At 37.0% G+C, this 27,432-nt stretch overlaps 1 protein-coding gene and 1 long non-coding RNA gene across 2 annotated transcripts; both read left to right on the top strand.

The window, feature by feature from the left end:
* Nucleotides 1-753: 753 nt before the first annotated feature.
* Nucleotides 754-25,790, top strand: LOC100370982 (neuroplastin-like). The gene is made up of 6 exons (XM_085506878.1): nt 754-933; nt 10,183-10,482; nt 23,649-23,945; nt 24,175-24,486; nt 25,257-25,386; nt 25,625-25,790. Exons 1-6 carry the CDS (start codon nt 837-839, stop codon nt 25,689-25,691), a joined length of 1,203 nt encoding a protein of 400 aa, XP_085363004.1. The 5' UTR covers nt 754-836; the 3' UTR covers nt 25,692-25,790.
* On the top strand, nt 15,837-17,119 carry LOC146734940 (uncharacterized). The gene is made up of 2 exons (XR_014931290.1): nt 15,837-16,178; nt 16,673-17,119. It is a non-coding gene; the product is annotated as an uncharacterized LOC146734940 (long non-coding RNA).
* Nucleotides 25,791-27,432: the final 1,642 nt, after the last annotated feature.

Here is a 27,432-nt window from a genome sequence, read left to right on the forward strand (position 1 = left end):
AAGGAACGCGACTGGGTGACGTAATTTGAAAACATTCCAAGTTCCGTTTTGCGTAAACGTGTCTGTAATGCTACAATAAAGCCATGCTCATACATACTGCCTGCTTAGATTTACAGATTTGATATGTTCTGTGCTAATTTATAACAAAAGAAACAATTATTTTTATTCGCCCAACTTTCGAAAGCAAAAGGAAACCCCTGAACGGCCACGAGCGTAAGCGCTGACGTCAGGTAACTAAGGGAAATGGAACAAGCAACGAGAAAGTGATGTACCAATCAGAATGCCGGAACCGTTACTAGTTACTGGCCTCTTGTGGCCGGGTACGCCATGACACTTGAGGCGGGAACCAGCCAACATATGACACATTGAATAAGTACTGAGAAATAATTTTAAACTCATAGTTGCTGTCGACATAGGAAGTAAAGTAAGCAAATAACACCGAATAAACGGCAAGGTAAAGACTATGTCTAATTATAGTAAACACGTACTGCGTGCGTGACTCGAACCGGCGCTCGCTCGCGTACGGCACCTAATCGCCTAGCTTCACGCCACTACACGTCTTCCCCTCGGCCACCGGGCATCCCCAAAAAAGGATGCTTAATAACCGAGCTTATTACGTGCAGAGAACATGAAACCCGTCCAGAAAATATGGTTCTGTCCCGTGTAATCGACATATGACACAGGTTTGTGCTGGGACAGCGCTTCCGGTGACGACACAACGGTGAAAGGTCATTTAATCACCTGACGTCAGAAGTCACGTGATAGCAGCCATTTTGATGCACTCGAGATTGCCTCATAAAGCTGCTTGGTCTTAGATTTTGAATTCGTGATTATTTATGCTTTTCTCCCCACAGTCAAGTCAAGTGATAGTCATGAGGGTTCTACTTCCGTTACTTATTATTGCTGTTTCAATACAGTGGTCACACGCAGAAGGTAAGAAACACTGGATAGGAGTTCTTAGCGATGGCGATGTAATTTTTCTGCCTTTGGTTGAAAATAACAAATTCAGTCACGACTGACCTACAATGGAGTTCGGTATTTGCATGTTTGAACGTCTTCATTATTATAATGTTGTTGCACTTCAATATATCAGCGTCAATATATATTCAAACTCTGGTAAAGCGACGCATATGTGTATTTTATGTTGGTATTTTAAGCCCAGCTTTGTCTCGACTCGAAATACTCAACTGTTATTTACAGTACTTCGTCCAGCTTTAGGCTTGAGTAGAGAGGCCGAAAAGGGTATAATAAAACTGTAACGCGAAAGCAACCTAGACGAATCATTTGTGAATTGCCAGGATTATCAAATATTAGGCCAAGGTTTGATTTATTTAACGCTTTGAACCAATCACGTTGATTAGCTAGTACTAGTGCTACCCGTCACAATGCCTAAACCATGGAAGGTAAAAAGAGAGGAGATAGGACGCTATTGTTCTCCCTTGTTCATTTTTACTTGGTAAACAATTCCGTAATGCGATTACGTGAATAATTAATATTCGGGTCGGCTCAATTCAAACATGACAACAAATCTTGCTGCACCAGTAAAACTATCAAGCAACATAACAGGGATTGCGTTAACCCCATATTTTGCTTCCCGGACTTCAATTATTGAAGAGGGACCCAGTTTTTCAGGCAAGCTGGGGTCCAATCTCTAATAAAGTTATCCAGGGTCAAATTTCAATCTCTTAAAATTTTGTAAGTGGGACTCGTCTTTCCGAGACATTAGCGCAAACCCTGACATAACCATAACCCAGCATCTTTCCATATTTGAGTATTTCAATCGCGGACAATAACTGTAAAAATCGTTAAAATGAAATGAAAAATATGTATTTATATGCTCATATCAGAAAACTGACACAACAATAACTGTTCATGGTCACACCAGGGTTCTGACATCGCACCACCTTCCATATGATCACACACACAACGTATTTATAAGTGTATTTGTTGTGTTATTATTATTTTTATTTTACTAGTATCTGATTTGTAACCCTTTTCATCCCCTCTGGGGGATGTTGTGTGTTAATAAATAAATGTCTTTGTGTCGAAATGGTAACAAAATGGCGAAACTATTGCGAAAAAAATGAAATATAAACAATAGTCAGCTTGAAACAAAAGAAATAAATCGGATTAAAAGTCGTCTTATCTCCTCTCTTTTTACCTTCCATGCCTAAACATAAACTCACTCTGATTGACTAAAATCTGTATATTTTCAATCTTAACAGAATACCCGGTAATTATCTTCTTCACTGAACAGATTGGGTTTGTTGATTAGTTTTGGTTGCACCATGTTATAAATATGTCTTCAATTGATGGATGTGTCCTTGATCTACTGTGGAACTATAATGGTTTATAGTTCCATGGTCTACTGGTTTTCTCACATTGTTATTGGTTTGGGGTTATTGTATGGGACTTAATTATTAGCTAGATTTTTGCTAAATTTGTCAAATCTGCTAAAAATTGAACCCAGGGAATATTTTCCCCTTTACAGTATTTTAGGCATAGAGTCTGTCTGTGGTGTACAATGGAAAATATTTTAACTAATGACAGAAAATGTATTTTGTATCTGTAGTTCTCTGTATGTTAAAAACTACAAGTAGTTAAATCCCATAATCTGACAAATATTAGGTTACTTTTACAACCATATATCGCCTTTAACATTTACATATATTTACAATTTAAAAAAAAAAGTACATGTACATTGATTATTTAGTTTTTGAGGAAATACAAATTCAAATGTATGGCCATTCTGTAAACATCAAATTTTAACTATTTCTGGATTCTATGGCATTTGTAAAGACAACATTTTGTGAATGTCACTGACATTCTGTTTGTATGACCCGAACAAATTTGTACTGTACAAAATAGGATAGGCCCAAAATAAATGTGATCTAATTGTATTGTATTGTAGAATGTAATACAATTAATTGAAGTCATCAGGGTACGAATTGATATGTGTATTATGCAAGAAAACTAATTTGGTTCATTGAATTTTCTAAATTGAAGTCTTGTTAGCTGTGTGGATTTGTAACCATTGGTTCTGTGTACAGTGAATGGCAGAAAACTATACTTCGTAAATCCAGATTATCAGCTTGCATTTAAATTCAAGTGTGGAATATCGATTTATTTGAGAACTTAAAACATTGTTTTCACCTCACTAAACTGTGTGTACCGGTACCTTCAGTTACATAGATGTGAGATTTCTGTGATGGATGAGTTAGTCAGATTAATTATGGTTGTCAAAATTTTGTTTTTTGGTGAAAAACATTAGACTCCTCATGGTAGATTTGTTGTCATAAAAATACTGAAAGCGACACTTTGCTCTAAAAAGTCAAATGCTGCATGTTCCTTTCAATACCCTACTTATAATATTTAAATGATGTAATGATTTTAATAGCATTCTTGAGAATGACATTGTGTGGAAGTCACTGCGACCTCACTGTCTTAGAAACCTTAATACACTAGTAAAGTGGTTTATGTATAATCTGTATAAAGGTTGAGTCCAGTACTGTCATATATGATTATTGATAAGAGATCCGTCATAAGATAATATTAAGTGTTGACCCAAAGTACATTGTCCAGAATTAAATCAGTCGCTGTCATGTCCCTATGGTATATACATCTATGTATTTTGGAGAAATTAATTAAATCAGTCGCTGTCGTGTCCCTATGGTATATACATCTATGTATTTTGAAGAAATTAATTAGTAACAAATGAGGACATTCTAAAAGAACTTTAAAATTTTTCATACTTAAAGTGAGTGAAATATTTCACCAAATGAATGACTAAGATGATACCAAGCTTAATTGTCATGTGATTTTTTTGTAGAGTTAAGCCCAACTTTGTTAAAAAAAAGTCAAAATACATACAATTGTGATTAATAATTCAAAAACTAGTTAGGGTATGTACCGGTACTTCAAGTTTATTCTTTAAAATGTAGAATAGTAAAAATCACGAAAAATACTTTAGTTTTAGGAAATTCTGTTCTCAAAATGTGTTGGTCATCCTAAAGAACAAATGTTAATTCTATTTTGGAAAGCTGATATTCAGGTCACGTTCCATCACAGCTAAACAATATTTTTGTCTACCAATAGATGGTGACATTCAGATATTTTCAAGTACCCTGTTTAGCTCCGCTGTCGACTTTGTCGAGCAAAGCTTATCAAATGAGTGATTGTCGTCCGTGTCAATGTTTTACTTTTTCGACTTCTTCTTGAAAACTACAAGCCTGAATGCTTTGATACTTGGTGTATATGTACCTTGGGTAGACCTCTCTCAGATTTGTTCATTTCATGATTATATCTTCAATTCTCTAATTTTGGTGAATATTTTTGTCATTTTTGGTAAAAAGTGATATTTTCGACTTCTTGTTAAAAACCACAAGTCCAATTGCTTTGATATTACATATATTATAGGTACTACATGTGAACCTCTCTCAGATTTGTTAATTTTGTAATGATATCTTTAATTCTCTAATTTTGGTGAATATTGGTGAATGTTATGAATTTTAATTGTAATTACATAATACATATACATATAATTATTCACTTACCGGTACAAAACTCTTTTTGCATCAAGAGTGATACAACTATACATGAATTTTTAGCAGTTTATCAATTTAATATACAAGGTCAGTAATGTCACAGTGGTAGTAAACCATTATGGAAGTTAGGATAATGACTGTTGCAGAGTCAGACCATTGTGGTGGTACATGTATGTAATGTCTGATGTTCACTCAAACATAACATTAGTTAAGTCTGTCACATTTGCATAGCGCAACATTGTTATTTGTTTCCCATCAAGTTTTGATTTTGTAATATGATCATATTCCAACCATCAACCAAAAATGCTATATGTGATCTAGCGACAAGTCTTCTTTATGTCTTGAAAGTAGCTACTCACAAAACTGAATTAAAAAAAAAATTCTATGGAAATGTTTTGCCATTGGCAAAAGCGATCTGACCCTGGTATTTTGCTAATACTGCAAATGTGGTGGTTGTTAATAAACGTGTCACTTCAGATGTCAAGGACTTCTGATAAAGTACAAATGTACAATAAAAGATGAGACCATTTGCATCAAGCCCATCTCCTTGTGTTTGTTAAGTTACTGATATCAGTAAAATACATTATGGGTGTATGACATTGCCTTTAGGGTATATACTATATTTGTTCTATTAGAAACACATCTCAAATAGAAGCAAACATTCACCGAAAATTACATATAGTGTACAATAAGTATTCCAATTTAGGCATTAGGCGAGAGTGAAATACTTGACTCAAAAGTTTCAAATAGAAAGTAGTAGTGCTTAGTAGTAAGTGCTCACAGTAGTGTAACACTATTTTACAGGCAAATAACTTGTTTTCAAGGTGTTACAGACATTGATTATTACTCGATCGTGATTATATTGACGTAAAAAAATTGATCTATTAGCTTGTTAAGAAATGCAAGTAAAATTCAACTTAGTTTTATTGAAAGCAAATTTTTTAGTCACAAGCAAACACTGGTTACAAAACAATATTCGCCATGGTTTTTCCATACTCAAGTTGACCTAATACTACTACATCCTTTGACCCGATAGGTCGAGCAGGTTATTAACCAATTAGAAAACTGGATTGTGCCAGTTGAACGTATTTGTGAATTTCCAAATGACTGAGCATACAATCTCTTGGCTTTAATTTTGGTGGAAAAACAGCACTAGAAAAAGATAATCCAAGCAGAAGAAGTCCATGTATTCAACACTTTTCATGATAACAGCTTGTAATATAAAATTGAGTTCACACTAGTCACAAATAAACCTTGTATTCTTGAATAGGCGTCAAAAACTATAAAAACCCTTGAGGCGTCAGTAATGATTGAAAATGAAATGTTTCAAGAGTAAGGCTTAAATTAAAATATTATGTTTGATTATTAGAATAAATTTGAGGTTTTGGAGGGAGAAATTGTTCATTCTCCAAATAAATTGTAATCTCTTATTAATTTATTAATTTCATAGACAAAAAACAGTTGTAATGAAATTCAGTAGTCACAGACTTCTAATCAAAACTACATGTATTGCAATTTTATTATTATTGGGTAAATATAATTAAAAAATTGATTAAGTTACCAATAATATATAGTGTACAGTGAAACCTATGCAGTCCTGATAGCCATGTGGATAACTATTACGGTGTTGATTATTTGTAGGTATCTGTGATTGGAAAACTTAGATTTAGATCTGTACATGTACTATTATTCATAGTACAGTGTTGTGGGTAAATTATAAAACTTAGCTAGACAGTAGATACTGTGTCAGTAGATATTGCTCAGTGTTCTACCCAGGGGTTTCATCAATTTGCATGGATTAGCAAATTATTGGTTATTGGGGAGTATATAACAAAACACACCATGCAGAAACTCAAATAAAAAGTTGAAAATTTATTCTTTACCACTACAAAAGTATTAACATGTAGTGTATAAGCTGCAGACGTATAGCACTACAATTATAGAATTGATCAGTCAAACTGTCTTATCCTATTTAAGTTCTAAATAATCGAGATTCGCCTGGTCTTCAATTTGGCCCGTTTCTCTACAACTTTGGTGAAGTTGAACTCAGAAATAGGTGGACCCTCTACCTTGATCATCATCAGCCAGTTCAAAACCTTTTCTGATAGCTTGTATCTGGATTCTGTCTTGACTTGTGCCATTGTGGAGAAACCCCTTTCACAATCTGAAATAAGGAAGAAAGAAACAGGTTATAAATAATTCATGCTGTCTGATCTATCCATGAAACTATTATGTAACTGATTGGTTGAGTGTAATGAGTATACAGTTGATACTTACCTACAGTTGATACTGGGAGAACCATTGCTGCCATATTGCTCAAGTTGGGAAACAAGTGCTTGTAGGCTGAAGTGAGCATCTTGAGGATGTCATGATATGGCTTGTTCTTATTCCTCATCATTGTCTCTTTGAATAGATCCCACTCAAATAAAACCACTTCTTCTTCAAGAACATAATGTTCACACAGTAGCCATGAAAATAAAATGTATTTAAACAAATAAAACACTTTAAAACATATCACCAGTTTTGCAACACCAAATATCTACACTTGTCAACAATGATAATGAAATATATTTATACTAACCTCCAGTTTCCCTTTTTGATTGGCATCTTCTATAATGTCCTGATGAATTGGTTGTGATGAAACTAGGATCAAACACTGTGAAACTGCTTACTAACTTCACATCTGGGTATCTTTCCTCATGATTTGATAGCACACTGTTTATTATATTTATAGTATATCTAGAAAATAGAATGAAAGAAAAAATTTAATTTATATAAAACTAAAGTCACTTATTAATTTTTAGTAATTACAACAGACTAAAAACATGGGAGTGTGCGAGATCATGTTTACACTTACCTGGGTTTTTAATTCTGTCTTTGCAACTTCAGTAGGTGGAGTAATATGCACAGATAATGTTTCATCATATCCATTTGCATCAAGATGTTTAATATTGTCACCTTCATGATATGCCAAATGTCTGTTTGTTGTTATTGTACTTGATACAACAGGGTTAATCAATGACAGGTCAACATTCTCACGCTGAAAATAAATGAGAGGAAACTTGTTATAACAATTCTAAATTGTTCATTGCAATTGGGCAAGTGATAGTAGCCACCAACAGACTTTGTTGGTTTACAGAGGAAATAAAACACTTACCTGAAAGAGTAGTGATAATCTGGTCAGGTGAGGCAATATATCACACAGTACATTGTATATACAGAGTGGCTACAAACTTGTATTTCTTCAAGAAAGATGCCAAACCGACTGATGTAGCATTATGTCGCTCTGACCCCTCTCTTTCCAAACTCATAATAACTGCTGGTAAACATCTCTTCAAGGTTGACACTGCACGTTGATAGCCATCACACTGCTTTGGCTTCCTTCAGTTTTAGCTGAGGATCTCAAAATATTTCCTGTAAAAGACACAAAAATAAATCAAATTAATATTAAATATAATTGAATGACTATAGACACATACTACATGTATGTTGTATAGATCGATATTGGAATGTGCACTTGCCTGAATGTCATGTAGTCCAGCCATTCTCACAGGCGAGTTTTGATAAAAGTTAAACAACTGCTGCAGTATGCTGCTGAACTTGTTCAAATATGGGATATTATTCACTGCTTGTGAAGATGCAAGGGCCAGTCTGTGTGCAATACAATGTGTGTTGATCATTGCTGGGTTTTTCACTCTCAACATGGCTAAGTATAAGTAAAAAAATTACCAATCATGTTTAAGAGCTCTGATTTAAAACTATTTTTTAGTAATTTGACAATGGTTGGTTCTAATGACAAACAAAAATACATTTACACACTCCATTTCTTTTCCACCATTACAGCAGCTCCATATGATCCCAATCCTGCACAGCTGTTGAAAGATATGGACTTTTTCTCAAATAACTCTTCAGTGCTTTTGGTAATTGAGACAGCTGTTCCATCAGCAAGATCATCCGTATTAACAAAGGCAGTTTTTACCTAATAATGAAGAGAAAAGAAAATATTTAATGTAGCAACTCTATACAAAGAACAAACAGATTTGAAAACAAATTCAACAATTGGTTGGCAAGATTAAAACAGTATACTTGTTTCACATGTTTCTCCAGTGAACTTGATATATTTTATGTATGATATTAGCTGCTTCAGAATGGCTACAAAATGCATGTCAGTAGTTTCATCCATCATGATGCTGAACACTGGACTTCTCTGTATTTCTAAGAATATCACTAATATCACCAGTCATAGTTGCTAACATTTTATGTAACATTCGCTCTGAATGATACATGTATTTGGCATATTACCCCAAAAAAATTTACCAGAAATATTTATATAGTTATTTTAAAAATGAATACTCATTTAATCAAAAACACTTACAAGAAAATACTAAGGTAAGTTGTACTAATGTGCAAACCATACAAAATAAATCATAATTTTTGTAAAACCCCAAATAAATAACATGCATGGTGGTTTTCCAGAAACCCAGTTAAAAGTTGCAAAACAAAATGCAACAATGAAAAATATAAATACCTGATTAAGATGAGAGATACGAACAGCCAGATAGTTGCATTAATTCCAGTAGTGATTTATATTTTGTTATATGAGCCACTTCATTCATTCTTGCCAACCAATACACAGCTCTGAATGCAGTTTGGCGATTGTAGTTCTGCTGTGTGACAAACTTGTATTGACGACTGTTTTCCTTCGATTCTTGGATAATTGACATCGCTCTCTTGTGCATCACGGACTTCGAGTGTTTGTCAACTCCTTGCTTTGTTATGTTTGTACATGCTATGGAACTCCATACTCATGAACCTTAATCTGATGATAAATTAAATTTACCACAATAATCACATAGCATGACTGTATTAAGTTAAAAAAACAGCACAGAAATGTGTTATTGTCAGAAACGAAAATAATGGCAGTTACGGTTTGTAAATACACCTTTTTCAAAAAATAATATTACGGAAAGAAAAAATCGCCCATCTTCAAGCACCGGAATCATGGTTTCTATACATCTGAACGAAATTCCCATGGAGTGAGGTTTGCTAGCCAGGGCTGCCTTATACAAGCCCAAAATTGACTTGAAAAGCAAAGCAATGAAAGCTCTATTCAATCTAAAACAGCAATTATATTCAGAAACAAATATCCCAGTAAAAATATAAATTAAACATGGCCGTCGTTGTATCAGGTTGGTTGGGTCTAAACCACGACAGCAGATTCTTTTTGACTGGGATGTTTCGATGAGACATGCTTACGTGTTGTGATCAGGATCAGCAATTGAATAATTTCAACATGATTTTGATGGACTTTTATGTGGTAGAAGTGTCGCGACGTATTTGAAAAATCATTATTGCATACTAAGTGTCCACTGAGTGTGTAGTGTACTCTTGGTGACAAGAAGTGTGTAAACGGTGTCACACTTTAAGTGTATCTTTAACATTCTAGACTTTTTGAGTGCATACTGCAGTCGATCGCTAAGGTGTCGATCACCGCTAAAAGTTGGTTGTATCTTAAAAACTGTATGCACCATCCTTTTGCTGAAAGTCGTTTGATTCTGTATCCTGCTTCATGACACACTGATGACTTTGCAGTTTGCAGTTATTTGTTCTCATTGTTATCGAACTGTTTATTTTTCAGACATAGCAATTTTGCCGACGGAAGCCACCGTAGCTGCTGGAAATGATATTCAATTTGTATGTACGATTATGGCTGATATGCAAATAGTTTGGCAAAAAACAAAAGCAGGAGAAGACGCTGTTGTTTTACAAGATAATTTGGACTACATTACGATAAAAACAACAACAGAAGATGATAATTCTAAGACTGTTAGTGTCTTAAAGATTAGTGATTTGGAAATAGAACGTGATACCGCTGCATACACTTGTCAAGATTCTGAATATAGTCGATCATTCTCTGCCCATTTAAAGGTATATCAACGTAAGTATTGTTAAAGTCAAGGGGATCTATTACGCAGAACCCTTGTCATTCAATAAAGTTTCCAATTTATTAACGATTGTTGACTGCACAGATGTTATCTGATAACAATTGCTAGGTGAACTGCTTTTAAATGACATGTTAAAGTAAATGTGGACTTGGTTCCAGTCTCTCTCCACACACTAGATAAACTTGGTCATTGTACTGTAGTCTGTAGACATGTCTGAACTTGTTTCTTGGAGATGGGCAGGGTTATTTCAATGAAACGTGTATCATGCTTGGTAGCTATTTGTCCATGCCGATTCTCTACATTCAATTACCCACTATAGACTCCTGTCAGTCAAAATGACTATTTTGAACTGTAGGCATTAATCAGCGATTCTGCCAATGATGGAGAGATAAAATTTAGGTCAGGGGAAGCCCCATGACCCCAAGATTCTTTTCCCTTACGTCACGAACCATGTGACCGAGGCCTTATGGTGGCTCACTCTGATTTTTCGCTGCCTCGAATGGAGATGAAATCTAGCTAGCTCTGCCTGGATTGCTTGCTTTTTTCCTGTCCGGGTTTCTAGCTTGGGTTGTTGCCGCTGGGCGGCATGCGACATTGTAGCTGCTAGGATAAGTTTTTCTTGTCATTTTTACCCTCGTGTCGTTTTCCCCTTTGTGTGTATCATTTTTCACAACAAAGAAATAAAACCTGGGCATCGTAGCTTAATCACGTGATTGCGCTACGTCACCTTTTACTACTGTATTTAGAAATGAATAGATATGACAGCTCCATGACTCGCTGCCGTTTTTTGGTTTCCTCGTTTTTCGAGTCGACTGTGCAGTGGTTATATTCAGAATTTACCAGCATAGAACCTGCATCAGATATGCTTTTTTGCCGTGGCTGCGTGCAAGGTTCGGGGTCTTTGTCTTGAAGGCATGCGTTTTTCACTGGAGTTCTGGGGCCTGAGATATTTTTTCAGAGCCATCAAAATCGCTGGTTTACCCGATCTTACCGACTACAGCGAGGCTGTGTCCCTGGAGGTTTTTTCCTCCTATGGGGCCCGTTGCGGGTCCCTTTGTGGATCCTTCCTCACACAGTGTTTGCCTCGGAGTTGAGGGCTTTGGTCGAAGGACTGTCGGGGCAAATTGCGTCCCTGGCAGGCCAGGTAGATCAGACGCAATCAGAGCAAGCTGTCTCCACTGCAGCCCCCCCGGTGGGCAAGCAGGAAGAAACACGAAAGCATCGTTTGCATTCAAACACGTCTCTTCCGGGGTGAGGCCGAGGCTCAGGCTAATTGCATCGTGTTTCCTCTGGAGCCTCGGCCACTAAATGCCAAAGGGGTGCTGGCAGCCAAGCCTCCGATCTCGGGGCAGAGCTTTCAGGGCATGGCACACGTTGCACCCACCTACTTTCATCCTGCCAGGGTTCGCCACATGGTAAAGGTACAATGGTAACGAATTTACCCTTGTGTCAGGTCTCTGCTGTGGGTTTTGACTCGCTTCTTACCGACCCACGGGCGTCCCCAGAGGGAACTGACCCTGTCATGAGACGCACAGTCAAACACACTCTCTCTCACATATTTAAAGTGAAAAGGAGACACAGTTCGCTCGCGTCGGATACAGCTGGTACATCGGGCGGTCCCTCAGAGTCTTCCATCCGTAACGTCTCGGTGAGCCACGCCTTTGGCGTGATATGGAGTTCCATCGATCCTAGTGATACGATGTAAATACCCCCACCCCTGATCCTAAGGCGACCACTTACAGTTGCTTCAACGCTTATAGGATCGCGGGCGTCGGGATTCAAAGCAACCCCGTCGACTTGTCTCTCCCTGCCCGTCCAAGTGCCGAGTGTGATACACGCTGCGCAAACGCTGTTGATAGGCGGACATTGGTCAGCCACGGAGGAGGTTCGGTTAAGGCTACCAGGTGGGGTAAAATCTTGCGCAACACTTCCCGCTGGACCAAACGCTACCTGGTCGGTGTGGTTTCGGGATCAGACCCCAAAGTGTGGGATGAGACCAAAATACCCCCAACCAGATCCCAAGGCTTCTTCCCCAGACCCCGGTACCATGAATTTCTGTTTGGCAAACAGAGTAAAGGGAGACAGCAGTGTTCTATGCACGTTCTCGCCAGCTCAATATGAGACGATCCATGACACAGGAATCTGAGACCTCCGAGGCAGAACGCACCAGCCTCCTAGACCAGGGGACACATTTACTACGTGCGACATCCCCACGTGTGTCACCTGGCTCTCTTGGCCGGGGCCACTACTGTGCAACGAGACGCGGCCTTAGACGTGCGTGTTTTCGCCGGCAAGCTGAGTCAGGGGTACGTACCCACCTCAGTGACGCAGACTGGACATCTTCCACCCTCTTTGTGCGGGGAATGGTAGGTGCAGTCTCGGAGCTTCGGAGTGCAATGAACCAGAGGGTTCAGATCAAATCCGCTAGCCTGTTGGCCCTGCCAAGGGTAAGCGGAGGGCACCCCAAGCACAGAAAACACAACGCCCTAGGGCATCGTCTGCTAGCCAGAGTCAGCCAGGAGGCAAACGCTCCTACCCTTCCATGGGAGGGAAGAGTAGTGACGCATCCCCAGGGAGGAAAGAGCCAGGTGGTGGCTCTTCACACTTCTCGAGCGGTTGTTTACCCCGGCAGTGAGGGAAGCGTGTTTGACGCTTACGTCTGCAACTTAGTGACTACTTCAGGCCTTGGGGAAACTCACCTCATGGGAGAAGAGAGCACCACTACCCCCCTTGCAACTGCCGAACCCATGGCCACATATTCCTGTCGTACACAGATTGCGCCGGTGTAGCCCGGTTCGGAGGCAGCGGGTGACTGATCCCTGGACCTTTCCAGCTGGTGACATCCTGTTACGAGATACTGCTGAAATCTCCGTCTCCCCTATTGGGCACTGCCAGGGGACTCCCGCAAGGGGAAGCAATCAGGCAGGAAGTAACAGTTTGCTGGGAAAAGGCGCCATACACAGGGTAGATCAGCCCGCACTAAGTCTTAGCGCTATGCAGCATAGTTGAACGCCTAGTCAGCGTTCCCTCAGTGTACCTCAGAGAACTAATTCAGATCATCAAAATGATGACCTCGGTTCGAAGGGTGGTTCCTCAGGCCACACTACGCAGCCGCCCGGTATAACACTTGTTACAACGCCGAGCTCTCTTATGGGAACTGGATAGGTGAGTTTTTGATCTCGGACCAAGTGAAGGAAGCCCTGCCCTGGTGGTCCTCACTGGCCAACCTCGGACAAGGGGCCCCCTTGGAACCACTCACCACAGGTATGACTCTGGTAACAGATGCCTCTCCCAAGGTTGTGGAGCGCATCTATTGGACGAATAAGCCCAAGGATATGGCCCGCATTAGTTTTGGGACTACCATATCAACCGGCTCGAACTGAAAGCAGTGTACTTAGCACTGCCACGCTTTCTACCCGTAGTTTGAGACAGCAGAGTCCTGCTCTGCACAGGCAACACAGCGGTGGTCTCCTTCAAGAAGGAGGGGGGGGGGGACGTGTTTCCCATCGTTGTCAGTCCTAGGGGAGCACATCCTCCTTTGGCAGGCACCAATACAATGTGGAGCTAACCGCACACCACCTTCCAGGGGTGAGAAACAGTCTGGCAGACGCCCTTTCAGGGCGGCCCCGTCTCCAGAACACGGGGAGTGGCTGATACCCCAGGCTGTTTTGGCTGTAGGATGATCCAAGGTTAGACCGGCTTGCTGCACCCCGGAATGCCAAACTTCTGACGTACGTAACACTCCTGCCAACTCCAGGAGCCTGGGGCAGGGTCGCTTTGCTAACCCCATGGACCCACTTAGTTGTGTACGCCTTTTCTCCCTTCCCGCTAGTTCACCGGGCACAGGAGAAAACTTCGACAGGTGCACACTCGCATATTATCATGGGTTGCACCCAATTGGCCAAGCAAGGCCTAGTTTCCTTCTCTGTCAAAAATGCTAGTCGAAACACCAGTAGTGCTTCTTGACTTACCAACGAGCCCAGTCGGTATCACTTACACGCATAGAGGCTCTCAGTAGACCCGCACATCTGAGCGGGCTGCCAACATCCCGTCCAGGGTGAACAGGGATTCCACCAACGCGGCCTACATTGCGAGCATACAATGATTTGTGTAGCGGAAGGGAGACTGATCCATACCATCCCTCTATTGGCCAGGTAGCAGGCTCCTTCGTCCACCTGTTTGACGAAGTGGGTTTGTCCTATCGATTGTTGGCTACAGGTCGGCCTTGTCCCCCACCATTGAGAACATACGGGAACAAGACTAGCCGATTGTTCTGTTATTAGGAGACTATTTACTGCTTTCCAGATGCCGAGACCTCATACAAGGGAAGGAACTGGGACTTGTCGGTTGTGTTATCCGCTCTAAGCAGACCGCCCTTTGAGCCTCTCCGATCAGCACCACTGAAATTTTTGACGTGGAAAATGGTCTTCCTACTGGCCCTCGTCTCAGGTAGGCGTCAGCCAGAGCTGGGGGCATTGTCCTTCTGGGATGATTTTTTTTTTTTTTTTTTTTTTTAAACAATATTTTTATTTCGTTTCAATAATAGACATACAACACAAAATATTACATAACATAACGGAAAAAGGAAGGAAAATAAAAAACTAAGAAAAAGAAATTAAAAGGAGAAAAAAAGAAAAAAAAGAAGAAAAAAATGATCTGGTACAACATCTAAATTTACCCATTATCTAACCAATTAGTTAATGGTTCCCATTTCTGATAATGGATAAGCTCTTTGTTTTTGTTTATTGCGATTTGTAGTTCAATATTTCTATTTTCCCTGATCCGACTTTTATATACGTATTTTGTTGGATGAACCTTTTGAACCTTACATGTATATACATATTTTTTAAATAATAAAATAAAATGATTTAATAATATATTTTCCGGTTCACATAGACCTATAATAATATTTTTTATATTGTACACCTTTTTGCTCGTCAGTGTATTAATTGCAACATACTTAGAATTCCATTTGACTTTGTTTTGAAAATCACACCACTCATGGGTATTAGCATGAATGTTCTCTCTCCAGTCATCTGGTATTGCAGAGATTAGGCCTTGTATAATAGTATGGTATTCTGTCAAAGTGATACCTTTTATCTTCCAATATTGCCAGTCATGAAAGTTTCCATAGAAATCGATTAGGTATATTATTCTTAATACTTTTTTTCTTGCCAAACTTTTCAGATAGACTGTACGAAAGCCAATTTTTAAAAATCTATTGTTCCATAATATTTGTTTATCAATTTCAGATGTTGTTTTTGGAGTGTATGATGTCAGAGATGACCATTCCCGGATAATATCATAATAAAAGGGTGGGATTTGATTTTCAAATTCTGATTCAATCTGATTAAAATCTGATGTAGTGTACGGGCTTTAATTATTTTGGCTATAAACTTATTTTAATTTTATGTTTTATTACTTTTGTTATTAATGCCTTTTTATTTTATTATTTTACTTTGATTTTGATTTTGTGATTTTTTTAAAATTCCGCCCTACATACATCTGAGCCGATTCCTATGTAACGAGATTTCAACGAGACCCACTGTCGACGATTTTAGTCAACGAATCACAAACCTTCTTCTATAGCGCACATGATGACGTCAGGGGCAGAGTCAGGTGGCAAACACACTCAAATAAAATGGCGGATTATACCGACGTTAGCGACCGAGAAGAACACGGCTTTTCGGTAAGTTTATCTTTGTCAAATGCAACGAAAGTCATTTTTTTATGTTTATATTGTGGCTCGAATGGTTCGAGTTTAGATCGTTATTTTGCGTAGTTATTCTGGGAGTGACGATTTTGTTTCCACCGGTTCGACCGAACACCAGTGTCTTTTTCCAGTCGCTTGCCCTGGAGACGGGTGATGTTTTGTTGACGATCGGGTCAAAACCGTCTACGGTATTGAAGCCGTAGCTGTAAATATTCATCAAAATGTATCAACATTTTGTACATTATACAATAACTCTTTATTAAAGTAATTGAGCTGATTTGGACTGGAATAAAATATTTTTTTATTTGGAACACATCGCAATTGATCAGGAAATATTTTTTTGCTCCAATTTTCTGCGTCGATGCCGTGGGCCGGTTACCGTTATACAATTTAAAATTTGCATTGTTTACTATAGCTGTTTACAGTGTTCTAATCATTACGATTTACTTATTTTTTTGCTTCCATTCTAGATAATTATGCTCAGTGTTTGATGTACAATTGAAGCGATGACTGAATAAACGAACCTTGGCTGGCGAAGATGTATCAGGAAGTGTACACATTTGTTGGAAGTGAACAAAATATTCAATGTAATGACAAACATTGTAAAATGCTGTGGAATTTCTTTTGTAAATAAAAATATACTAGCAATTTTCTATTAATGGTTTATTCAAGTGGGCAAAATATAATGTACAGAAAGATTGCCCGTAGAGTATCGCTACACTGAAAAGTAAGCAACCGACAGCCTGTATAAAAGGGGGCCTGTGATTGGCTGTTACTTACGCGAGAGTTGAACGGGACTTGCGTAGGCGTCGGATCAGATGTAGGTAGGGCGGAATTAAAAAAAATCAAAATCAAAGTAAAATAATAAAATAAAAAGGCATTAATAACAAAAGTAATAAAAAATAAAATTAAAATAAGTTTATAGCCAAAATAGTTAAAGCCCGTACACTACATCAGATTTTAATCAGATTGATTCTGATTCATCATAGTTGCAAAAAAAACACATGGTCCCCAAACTTTTTCAATAGTCCCTTCAATATATCCTTCCATTCGGCTTGGCTATCAGAAACAAACCGTTTCACCCACATAATCTGTTGTTTTAAAAAAGGAGTCCACCTCAATCATATTTAATCCACCCTTTTCAATATCTGAAATAAGGATGTTTCTTTTAATTTTATCCTTTCCATTCCAAATAAAATTGTAAATAATACTATTGATTTTTTTTTTATAATTGATTTTGGCACAGAAATCATTGATACTAAATATATGAATTGGGAAAGACCAAAGGTTTTAAGGATCTGTATTTTACCAATTATTGAGGGTTTTCTTCTAGACCATAATGAGCATACTGACTTCAGACTGTTGATTTTCTTTGAACATTTTTTTTTCAATAGACATGTCAGATGCATATGTAAAAAAACTCCCAAAATTGTTATTCCATTTGACTATTTAATGTTTATTTTCTCTTTTGGTCTGTGACCATACCCCAACAAAAGTGCCTCAGTTTTATCCTTATTTAGATTTAATCCTGAACATTTTCCAAATTTGTTAACTGTATTGAAGAGCGGTATCATTGAGGTGGGCTTAATTGCACAGGTTATGTCGTCTGCATACATGCTACTGTAAAATGTTTTTACCCAATTTATAAAGGAATTAACAAAATTAAATACCTCCAATGTTTTTATCAGAAATTTGTGATCAACAGAATCAAAAGCTTTTTTGAAGTCCAGTGATATTAACACGCCATGTGTATTTTGATGTCTAGTTAGCCACATTACATCAAAAACTGTGCGAATTGCATCACCTATAAATCTGTCCTTCACAAACGCACATTGGTCTGGGTGAATGATAGTTGGCAGGATGGTATAAATGCGTTTTGCAATTGCTTTAGAGGCTATCTTGACATCGGTATTAATGAGGGAGATTGGTCTATAGTTTTCAAGGAATGTTTTATCTTTGCCTTTTTTAGTAATCAGGATTATGACCCCTTGTCTTTGCGACTGTTAACTGTCCCTTTCTAAGAGAGTAATTTAAGCTATTGAGTAAATGTGAACTAATATGTTCCAAAATGTTAGATAAAATTCAGCTGACAAGCCATCATTACCAGGTGTTTTATCTTTTGGTAATAAGGTTAAGGCTCTAAAAAATTCATTCAAAGTTTTTTTTAACATCGGCATTGCGTTAGTAAGATGGTGTTATTAAAATAGAATATAGACTTAGAAAATAAAACGATTTCTCAGACGAAGTCTTGACTGATAATAATGCTGACAATGGACGTTAGATAAATATGCATTGTTTGCGACAGGAAGCTTGTCACCCGTTCTATCAGAATCATCAACAACAGAGTATTACCGGTAGTACAATGTATACATATACATGTACATGTTAGAAACATTATGCAAATATTAACGAAACTGTAGTAGTGTTAGCGCTTGAGCGCTGGTCTTTCCGAAATTTCGAAAAGCTGGGATGATGAATCAAGGTACAAATTTTCAATTATTGAAAAATCAAGATAAAAAAAAATCCCCTCCCGCTACATTAAGATCAATATGGACCACCGAAATTTGGCGTTCATTTAAAAAAAAATAAACCATAATTTTCAGTAATACTGACTTCGAAAATTATGATACAAAAATAATTCCATTCATACCACAAACCAACGGCGTTTTTGTTTACTTTTCACGACTGTTACAAAGTATTTCATTCCTGGTTAAAATACCAGCTAATCGATCGTAGACCACAAGTTTGGAGTCCGTTTATGATCTAAATGAAGGCAGACGATTGCAAACAACTGCTGTCATGGCAAAACGTTGCACATCGTGAATGATTTTTTTTTTCACTGCATGCAAATTATTTTCCCTGATGCTCTCAACAAAGTCAAAGCTGACGTTCAGCATTCGTTGCAGAACGCGTGAAAAGTACTTCGCGTTCCACTCGCTTTGAAGCTGCCGCCTATGCTAATGAGCATAGTCGTCAGGACGAAGCCTTACAACTCCAAGATGGCGATAACGTTACACCGTAAATAGGCAGTCAAAACCAACGTGCACGTTACACTATTTAATTTTTCTAGCCAGCGGTGTGATGTGTCTAAAAACCGTAAACCATGTGTCATTTGTTTGGTCCCACAATTTGTCTTCCATGTGCTTGCCCATCACCGAACAGCATGTCGTCGGTACATAGTGTTTAGACACTTTTTAGTCCCCGTTCAGGCGCAGCCTGAAAAGGGGACTACTAATTCAGGTTATGTCCATAATTCCGTCTCCAACATTTTCTCAGAAATTCTACAGCAGATATCAGTGAAACTTGGCAGGTTGATGAACATGTCCCCTCCGAGTATGCACGTAATTTTTTTTCCAGATCTGAAAATCCCAAGTGGGTCTTTTTCACGATTTTATCAAAAATTGCCTCTCCCGGCAACATTGACAAAACGTCTGCGCATGCTCAGAATAAATTAATTACTGTAAAATACTTTATTTTTGCTTGCAACATTTTTTTGCTATTTTCGCTGAAGGAATGTTTCAGTTAAAATAAAATCCAGCGAATATACCCTTTTCTTATATTTTACAGTCAACTTGTCAAAAATCAATGAAAATAAATTCAATACAAAACACCCAGAAAAAGTCTTTTCAGCGAATGATAATTCCAGCTGAAATAAAATATTTTACAGTAGATTAGATCTGTGAGTAAGGCTGCTGTTATTACGGCACGTGATTTCTCCATTGCGTGCAATTTATTATAGTACTGTTTATACATGTATTCTGTTTGGCTCAGTGGTCTCATTCACTCGTTACTAGAAGAACTAGTAACTTTATTTGATTTCAAGAACTTCAAGAAGGCGGCATAAGAGACGTGTTTGCAAAGGTAAGTTTTCCAGTTTATTGGGGTACGATTGGTGTACATTTCGTGACGTACGGACGTGAATATTATGATGATTGCCAGCTTTATATTCTTGTGAAAAACCAAAAAAAGCAAACAATTGTCTCTAATCTACGAAACTAGTTTGTGAATTGTATACCCTGTCAAATTATTGTACACGAACGATTAATTCACGAGGACATAGTTTTCAAGTACCGGTAAATCGTTTTCCGGTCTTTTGCTTATGTAGCGATTTCCGAAATATTCACAACTCGGGGGGGGGGGGGGGGATTTCCCTGTGTCGATCAATTTATTCATTATATAATAGCAGGTTGCCTATGATTATATTCGTATTTTTTATGTTGTGAGCATTGAACTGTTAGTTGCAATGAAGATTTTGGCGATCTTGTGCGATTCAACATGGCGGATGTACAGTGGCAACACGTGTATGGACGGTCGGTCGAGCAGTCTGCAACGGACCACAGTCTGTGAACGGACCGTGAAATCGCCCGTTTTTTCGGCAGTTTTTTTTTTTAATGTTTTGGATATTTCATTCACTCCTGATGCCTAAAAGAGTCTAATTTATATTTTACCGTAGTCATTGACACCTATTCAAGAGTATCATGTTTATTGTGAATAGCGTGAATGGGTAAGCTTCGTTTCGACAATGGGCTGTTATTTCTGTGAACAATGTTAAATTATTCTTTGAATGCTCAGTTTATTTTTTTGAAAACAACTAATTTTTCGATTTAAAAAAAATCATGCCGTTTTGCCCGTCAAAATCAAAGCATAAAGATCTTGCTACAACATCGTTGAATCCCATGTTGCGTTCACCACGAGGTCACTGAGCCGCCATTAACATATTTAAATGACCACGTGTACTGAAATAACATGGCGGATATCGCATCGCATCGCATTTACATTCGGCCGAAATCATTCGTTTACGATGAAACTAAGTTGAATATTACTTCCAATTCATAAAAATTCAACGAATTATTTTTTTGTGCGTATTATAATCATTACTGAATAATAATAAACAATTGCAATACTTCGAAAACAAGTAAGTTATTCACTTGCGAAACACAGAATGACCAGATTGTGCTACCGTGATCATTTGCTACCGGTACTAACAACTAAGCAATGTATTCGTGTTTGTATTTATTCAAAACTTCTTTTAGAAAATACTTTACTTTTCGTAAACTTTACTGAATTTTTGGGGGGATTCAATTCCAACATTTCGCGATGCCAAACCAAAGGCCTTTCACTCTTTGAGTGTGACACCTAAACCAGAAGTTTTATGGTGTATAAACTGGCACTAAATGAAAAAGCCGTTGAACCTTATTCAAATTTATAAGTACATGTTATTATGTATTTAATTATGAAAACTGACTAAATTAAATGTGATCTTATTTTTAATTTGAACAGAATTATGATTTATATCGGTAATGACGTTTTCATCCAATATTAATAGTGCAATTGTTAAAATGCCTACCTACACATTTATTGTTTTTGTTTCTGTTGCCCTGAAATAGACATTTGTAAAAAAAAAAAAATTTAAAAATCATGCTTGATTCAAATTCAAAAAAAAAAGATGTAGCCATGTAGCCCCTTCCTGTTATCTGTTTCCAACTTCTTCCAGAGTAAAACTGGTGAAGCCATGTAATTGCCATACAATCATAAACTGTGGGAAAACTTATATGTTATTGAAAATCTTTATTTTGTTGTTTGTGAATTAATATAATATTTGAAACGGTGTAATGGTGCAAAATATTCTCAAGCAATTGGTTTTCTGGTGGCACTACACTGTGCATTTATGCATGATCTCAGCTTACTAAGTGATGATGGTGGTTGAAATGGAAAACTGAATACAAAAATCCAGTAACATCTCAAACGAATTTCCGTCTGCTGTGAATGCATGTTTCGTTACATCAAATAAATAACCCAATTTTATTGAATGTATCCAAAAACATGGTACCAATGATCTGAAATTTCAGGAGTGCTCGCTGAAGGTTTATCAATCTTGCTTATTGTCTTGTTCTTTACCAATCCTGCATTTCAGTTACTAGAATTTATACTAAAAAAAAATAGTTTCTGTTTTTCTTTTAATAATTCGGCCACTCTCAAAAACAAATATTTTTCCATGGTCGAAATGCAAGAAGAATACAAAACTACTGTGATTGCATAGCGATACCTGTAGGGCCATTGTCAATTAGTTCGCCTGATCAACACAGCGTTATACATAGGGCTGATATTGAATCACGGAGAGGAAAATCTTGTGATACTAATCTCTAGAACCGCTCAGATTGGTACATACCGGTATGTCTTATGAACCCACATGTGTATATCTTTAACAATACTCATTTTAAACTTTTTTTTTTTACAGTGGTGCTGTGAACTGCTTCAATTTTGCAAGGCAATTTTTTCTGGGTTCCTACAACATGGAGTGTCAGGGACTTTATTGAAATTTCATAGAATCCTGAATATATCTAGAAGTGAAAATTAAATGGTTTACAGTATTTTATACCCATTAATAATGATGAAATGCAATAATATCACTGCACTAAAAAGACTTCAAACAATTATTGTTACTTCTCCATTGAAGGTTATGAGCAGACCAACCTTTACTGGCTTCCTTAATTATTACATGTACTTGCTCTGAAAACATAGCTTTTACAATTGTTTAAATTAACAGATGTTGTTCTATGTACAATGAATACATTTTAAATAATAAACCTTACTGTATTAATAAAAAATTGTATTTGACAACATGAGAATGATTCTGATGCCCAGTGGTGATGTTGAAACAAACCCAGGTCCTGGTAATATACTAAGACCTGATTAACAAAGAAGTCATGTACATCAAGGTTCACTCAGATTTATGAATGCAGTTTCTTGAGCAAGTATACATGTATGACAAATAGTTTTGTTGCACTTGTGTACTCTGAGATTCTGAACATGGGTCAGTGGAAGTTTTTAGTTGTCAGTACAAAACTAGATTATGGGAAATCACTTTATGATGAGTTGTACCCACATAGAGTACATATTCATTCACCTGTTTGCAGATGTTCCTTGTACTACTTTATAATCAAATAACGGGGACTGTGACATTTCATGTCTTGTTTTTTTTACCGTACCATTTTTACCATTTAAAACTTAATTTTTTATAAGTCATGCAGTGAACATCGACCATTGGAATTTGCGCTGTTCGACCCACCAACCAATAGGAATCGTGCTCTTCGCAGAGTGACACTGCGACCCTGTCGCAGAGTGCAATAATCAACATTCGGCGAGTCGCACAATCCCGTCGCAGAGTTAGTTTTTAGACCCCAATACATACATGGTATATGTGTGTGGGTATGCACCACTACATGTATATGTGTGTGTGTGAGTATGCACCACTACATGTATATGTGTGTGTGTGGGTATGCACCACTACATCCATATGTGTGTGTGGGTATGTACCACTACATGTATATGTGTGTGTGTGGGTATGCACCACTACATCTATATGTGTGTGTGTGGGTATGCACCACTACATCTATATGTGTGTGTGTGGGTATGCACCACTACATCTATATGCTTTTATTACAGCACCTTATATTAGAATGACCACAAAACCTGAAGATCCAATTATTGAAGTTAAGAAAGCAGAAAATATAACTATATACTGTGCCACTAATGGAAGAGATGTGGAATGGGAAAAGAATGGTGTTAAGATTAATGGGACTGATTTGGATAAGGATGGAGACAACGATGTATTGGTCAAAGAAAACAACACTCTGATAATCGTAAACAGTGAGGTGACAGATGCCGGGGTTTACAGTTGTTTTATTGAACATATACTTGATGGAAAGTCTTTAATTGAAAAGGAATCAGTAGAAATCCAAGGTTAGTGTTGTAGCATTTTGAGCCAGTTTATTGTACACATAACATATCTGATTTACTTCATATTCCTGTGAAATGTTTCCTTTCCTTTCCTTATTCCATTTACTCCAGAAAGTGTTGGAGTAGTTTTGCTTTTTCTCATATGGAGGCTTGCTTACTCAAGTGACATAAAAAATGGGCACATTTTGTATTGATTGACACCTTTAATAAGTATCTTCTTGTTAATTTACAGCTGTTGTAGCAGTGGAGCTTGAGCAGTCTGTTAATCTAGAGGAAGGTGAGACTGCACACATCAAATGTGAAATACAAGGATATCCTGTACCTTCTGTAGTTTGGTATAAAGAGAGTGAAGAAAGTGGTACAGTGGAACTTGTAAATGGCACTGAAAAAGGGCGTGTATGGATATCAGTGGAAGTCAAACCAGAGATGATTATATCCACTTTAATTATTAAGAGTGTTCAGCATGAGGACAGAGCTTTATACAATTGTACTGCAGCAAATGATTACACATACGACTCTGAAGAGTGTATGCTACGAGTTAAAGGTAATTAACTGATTGTCAAAGCAGCTACTTGTTCTTAATGATGTCCAAAAACAGACACTTGTGGACAACCTGTGTGTGTTTGTCTGTGTATCTTGAACATGCCTGGACTGATCACATTCAATCTTCACACACATAATCAAACATCTTGAGATACATTTGGACTTCAATTTGTTTCATGATTCATTTCAAAATGGCTGACTGCTGTCAATTTGTTATAAAAATCAAGCATTTCTGCCATTCCAAAGCCAGATCTTGTTTGTTTATGGACGGATATTATTCAAACTTGGTGCAAACAGCAGACATTATGGGACCTTGATGCATGTCAATTTGTTTCTCAGATCGGACTGGCAGCCATTTTGTTTTAACAAATTCTGTTCCAGACCATACATGTACCTTTGACATGTCTTGATCAATCATGTTCAAATTTTCATTGGATACTTAAAGATGGCCAAATGGTGGCCATTTTAATGATTACAATTTATCAAAATCAAGCATTTTTGGATGTTTGGTTCAAACATAGAGCTGGAAACTAGGAGATGAGGTTTTGTTTTTCGGATTATATTCAAAATTTGGTGGCTGTTTTGTTTTAACAAACGGACTTTCAGAGCCTGACTGATCATATTCAAATTTTCTATATTTCTTGAACTTGAGAACTCTGAATGGGGACTACATGTATGTAATGCAATTACTCATTGTCTTGTGTCCTGTTTGTTTGTCATACTATTCGTCTTGTTTAGTTTAATTTTTATATTTTTCCCCCAACTCTTTAGATCGTTTGGCTGCTCTTTGGCCATTTATTGGTATTTTAATTGAAGTTGTTGTATTATGTGCAATTATTCTGATTTGTGAAAAACGACAGAAAGGAAAACAAGCTCAAGATGAAGATGATGATGAATTACCGTAAGTAATAATCTTAGTTTGGTAGTTTAAATTGTTCAACACATAATTGTTGTTCAACACATAATTGAGGTTTATAATATCAGAAAAATTACCCCAGCTGTCTGCGTCAATTTCTCCAATTTGCTACCGCTGAATAGACTCCAGAATGTTTGTGATTCGCCTGCTTCGAAATTGAACATGATTTATTGATTGGTCACATTTTCAATGTACAGTTTTTTCTGTGTTTTTTTGTTGACAGTTCAAAGAAACTGAATGATAATTCAAGCAAAGAAGCTGATATCAGACTACGCAATATTAACTCCTAAACATCAACACTATTCACAACTTTTCACTGTGTTTGTTGTACTAATTGTTAGGATGACTGACTAAAATGTGTTTTATTTTTAATTTCACATCTGTGTTTATAGCTGAAATCTGAATTATATATTGATGTTACCATAAATGTTCAAACGGAGATACTGATTATCTCGTGCATTCATCTTCAGTTTATACTGTGCATCACATTTGCAGTTATTGATAACGCATAAACACTTCCAACTATGTACTGTTAAAACCATTGTTTTTCACTGGCATTTTAATTTCACTGTTTCGGTATTGTGAGCATATTTGCTAGGTTTAAGTTTACAATGAGTCCTAATGTTACTTGACATGTTCACATGGATTTAATTTAGCACATTTTACTAATTAGCCAAATTAAAAGCCAGTGAATAATTAATACATTTACAGTAAGTTATCGTCTTCAAGAAATGTACATTTTTTTTTCTGATTGATTTACAATTTATTCTTATGTTGTTTTTTTATGAAAAGTGATTTTTGTTCAAAAATGTTTCCACAATATGATGGTTTACTTTTTATGTGTAAATTTTGAGTTATCTCTTTATCCTTATGTATAGTTATGATATGCATGTCTTCACACTATCTATGCAGTCGTTAATCAATTCACAAAATATCAACATTGTATGAAACTTTTTGTGAGTCAAGATGGTAGATGTGTGTTGGCAGCGTCTCTGTACATATTCTGACCTGAGGATTTGTATTATATGTAAATTTCTCAGTAATTTTATTGTAACGTTTATTTTGTCTCGTCTTATGACATCCGTTCTGTGATAAAGATGACAATAATGTGGTATTTTTGTTGCTTTAATAATACACATTGGCCATTTAAATTAGCCAACAGCAATTTGACATGCGTAAAATGAACATTGACTATCATAGGTGCTGCTTCTTCACAACCAATTTTTAAAATTTGACGTTACAATTTTTGTTTATCATAACATTTGTTTTTGACTGGTTTTCTCAATGTGTTGTTTTTTACACTAATAAATATAGTATAGTATGTGATTGTTATAGGATTAACATTAGTTGTGCTGATTGTTTTTACATTCTATATTTTCAACTTCCATTTTTTAGTATACGAGTGTATGAAAGAAATTTTGCCATCTTGATTCAATTGAAATATATTTGTTATCCTACATCATTTGCAGAATAGTATACTTGACTTGGTTCCAGATATGATGCACCATACTGACAAATTTGACAATTTTCCAAGTAACTAATATTGTTTTGGTTTGCACTAAAGGATTGTCTCCAGACAGTCTGGTGTATAGTTACTGGCAGGGTTCTGTTTGTCTTGATTTGTTTTTGGCTGTAGTTTCTCTATCATATTGAATCCCTTTCAGGTTTTGTTAGAAGAAACGTTTATCATGTCACTTGTAGAAATTAAATTCAAGCAAATGTACATTGTGAATTTCAATATAAAATTTTAATGTGTCTTTTTATTCACCGATTAAGGGATAATGGTTAGTTTTGAGTGAGTGAGAGTTCTGTTAGACCTTGATTTACTGAATAATACAGTGAACCAGATGCTCTGATAACCATCATTACTTCATAATGTGGCTGGATGATTCAAGGACAGATTATTGAAGTGTTAGTTGTCATGTAACAGAGGGCTCTGGTTAAAAAGATGAGGGGTGAACTTTTTAAATTGTAAGTGTCACTAATAAATTGTTATATTAAACAGATGTATTGATTTTATTTTAAAGTATG

This window comes from Saccoglossus kowalevskii, chromosome 13 (genome assembly GCF_978046115.1).
Source record: "Saccoglossus kowalevskii chromosome 13, keSacKowa6.1, whole genome shotgun sequence".
Classification (NCBI taxonomy): Eukaryota; Metazoa; Hemichordata; class Enteropneusta; family Harrimaniidae; genus Saccoglossus; species Saccoglossus kowalevskii.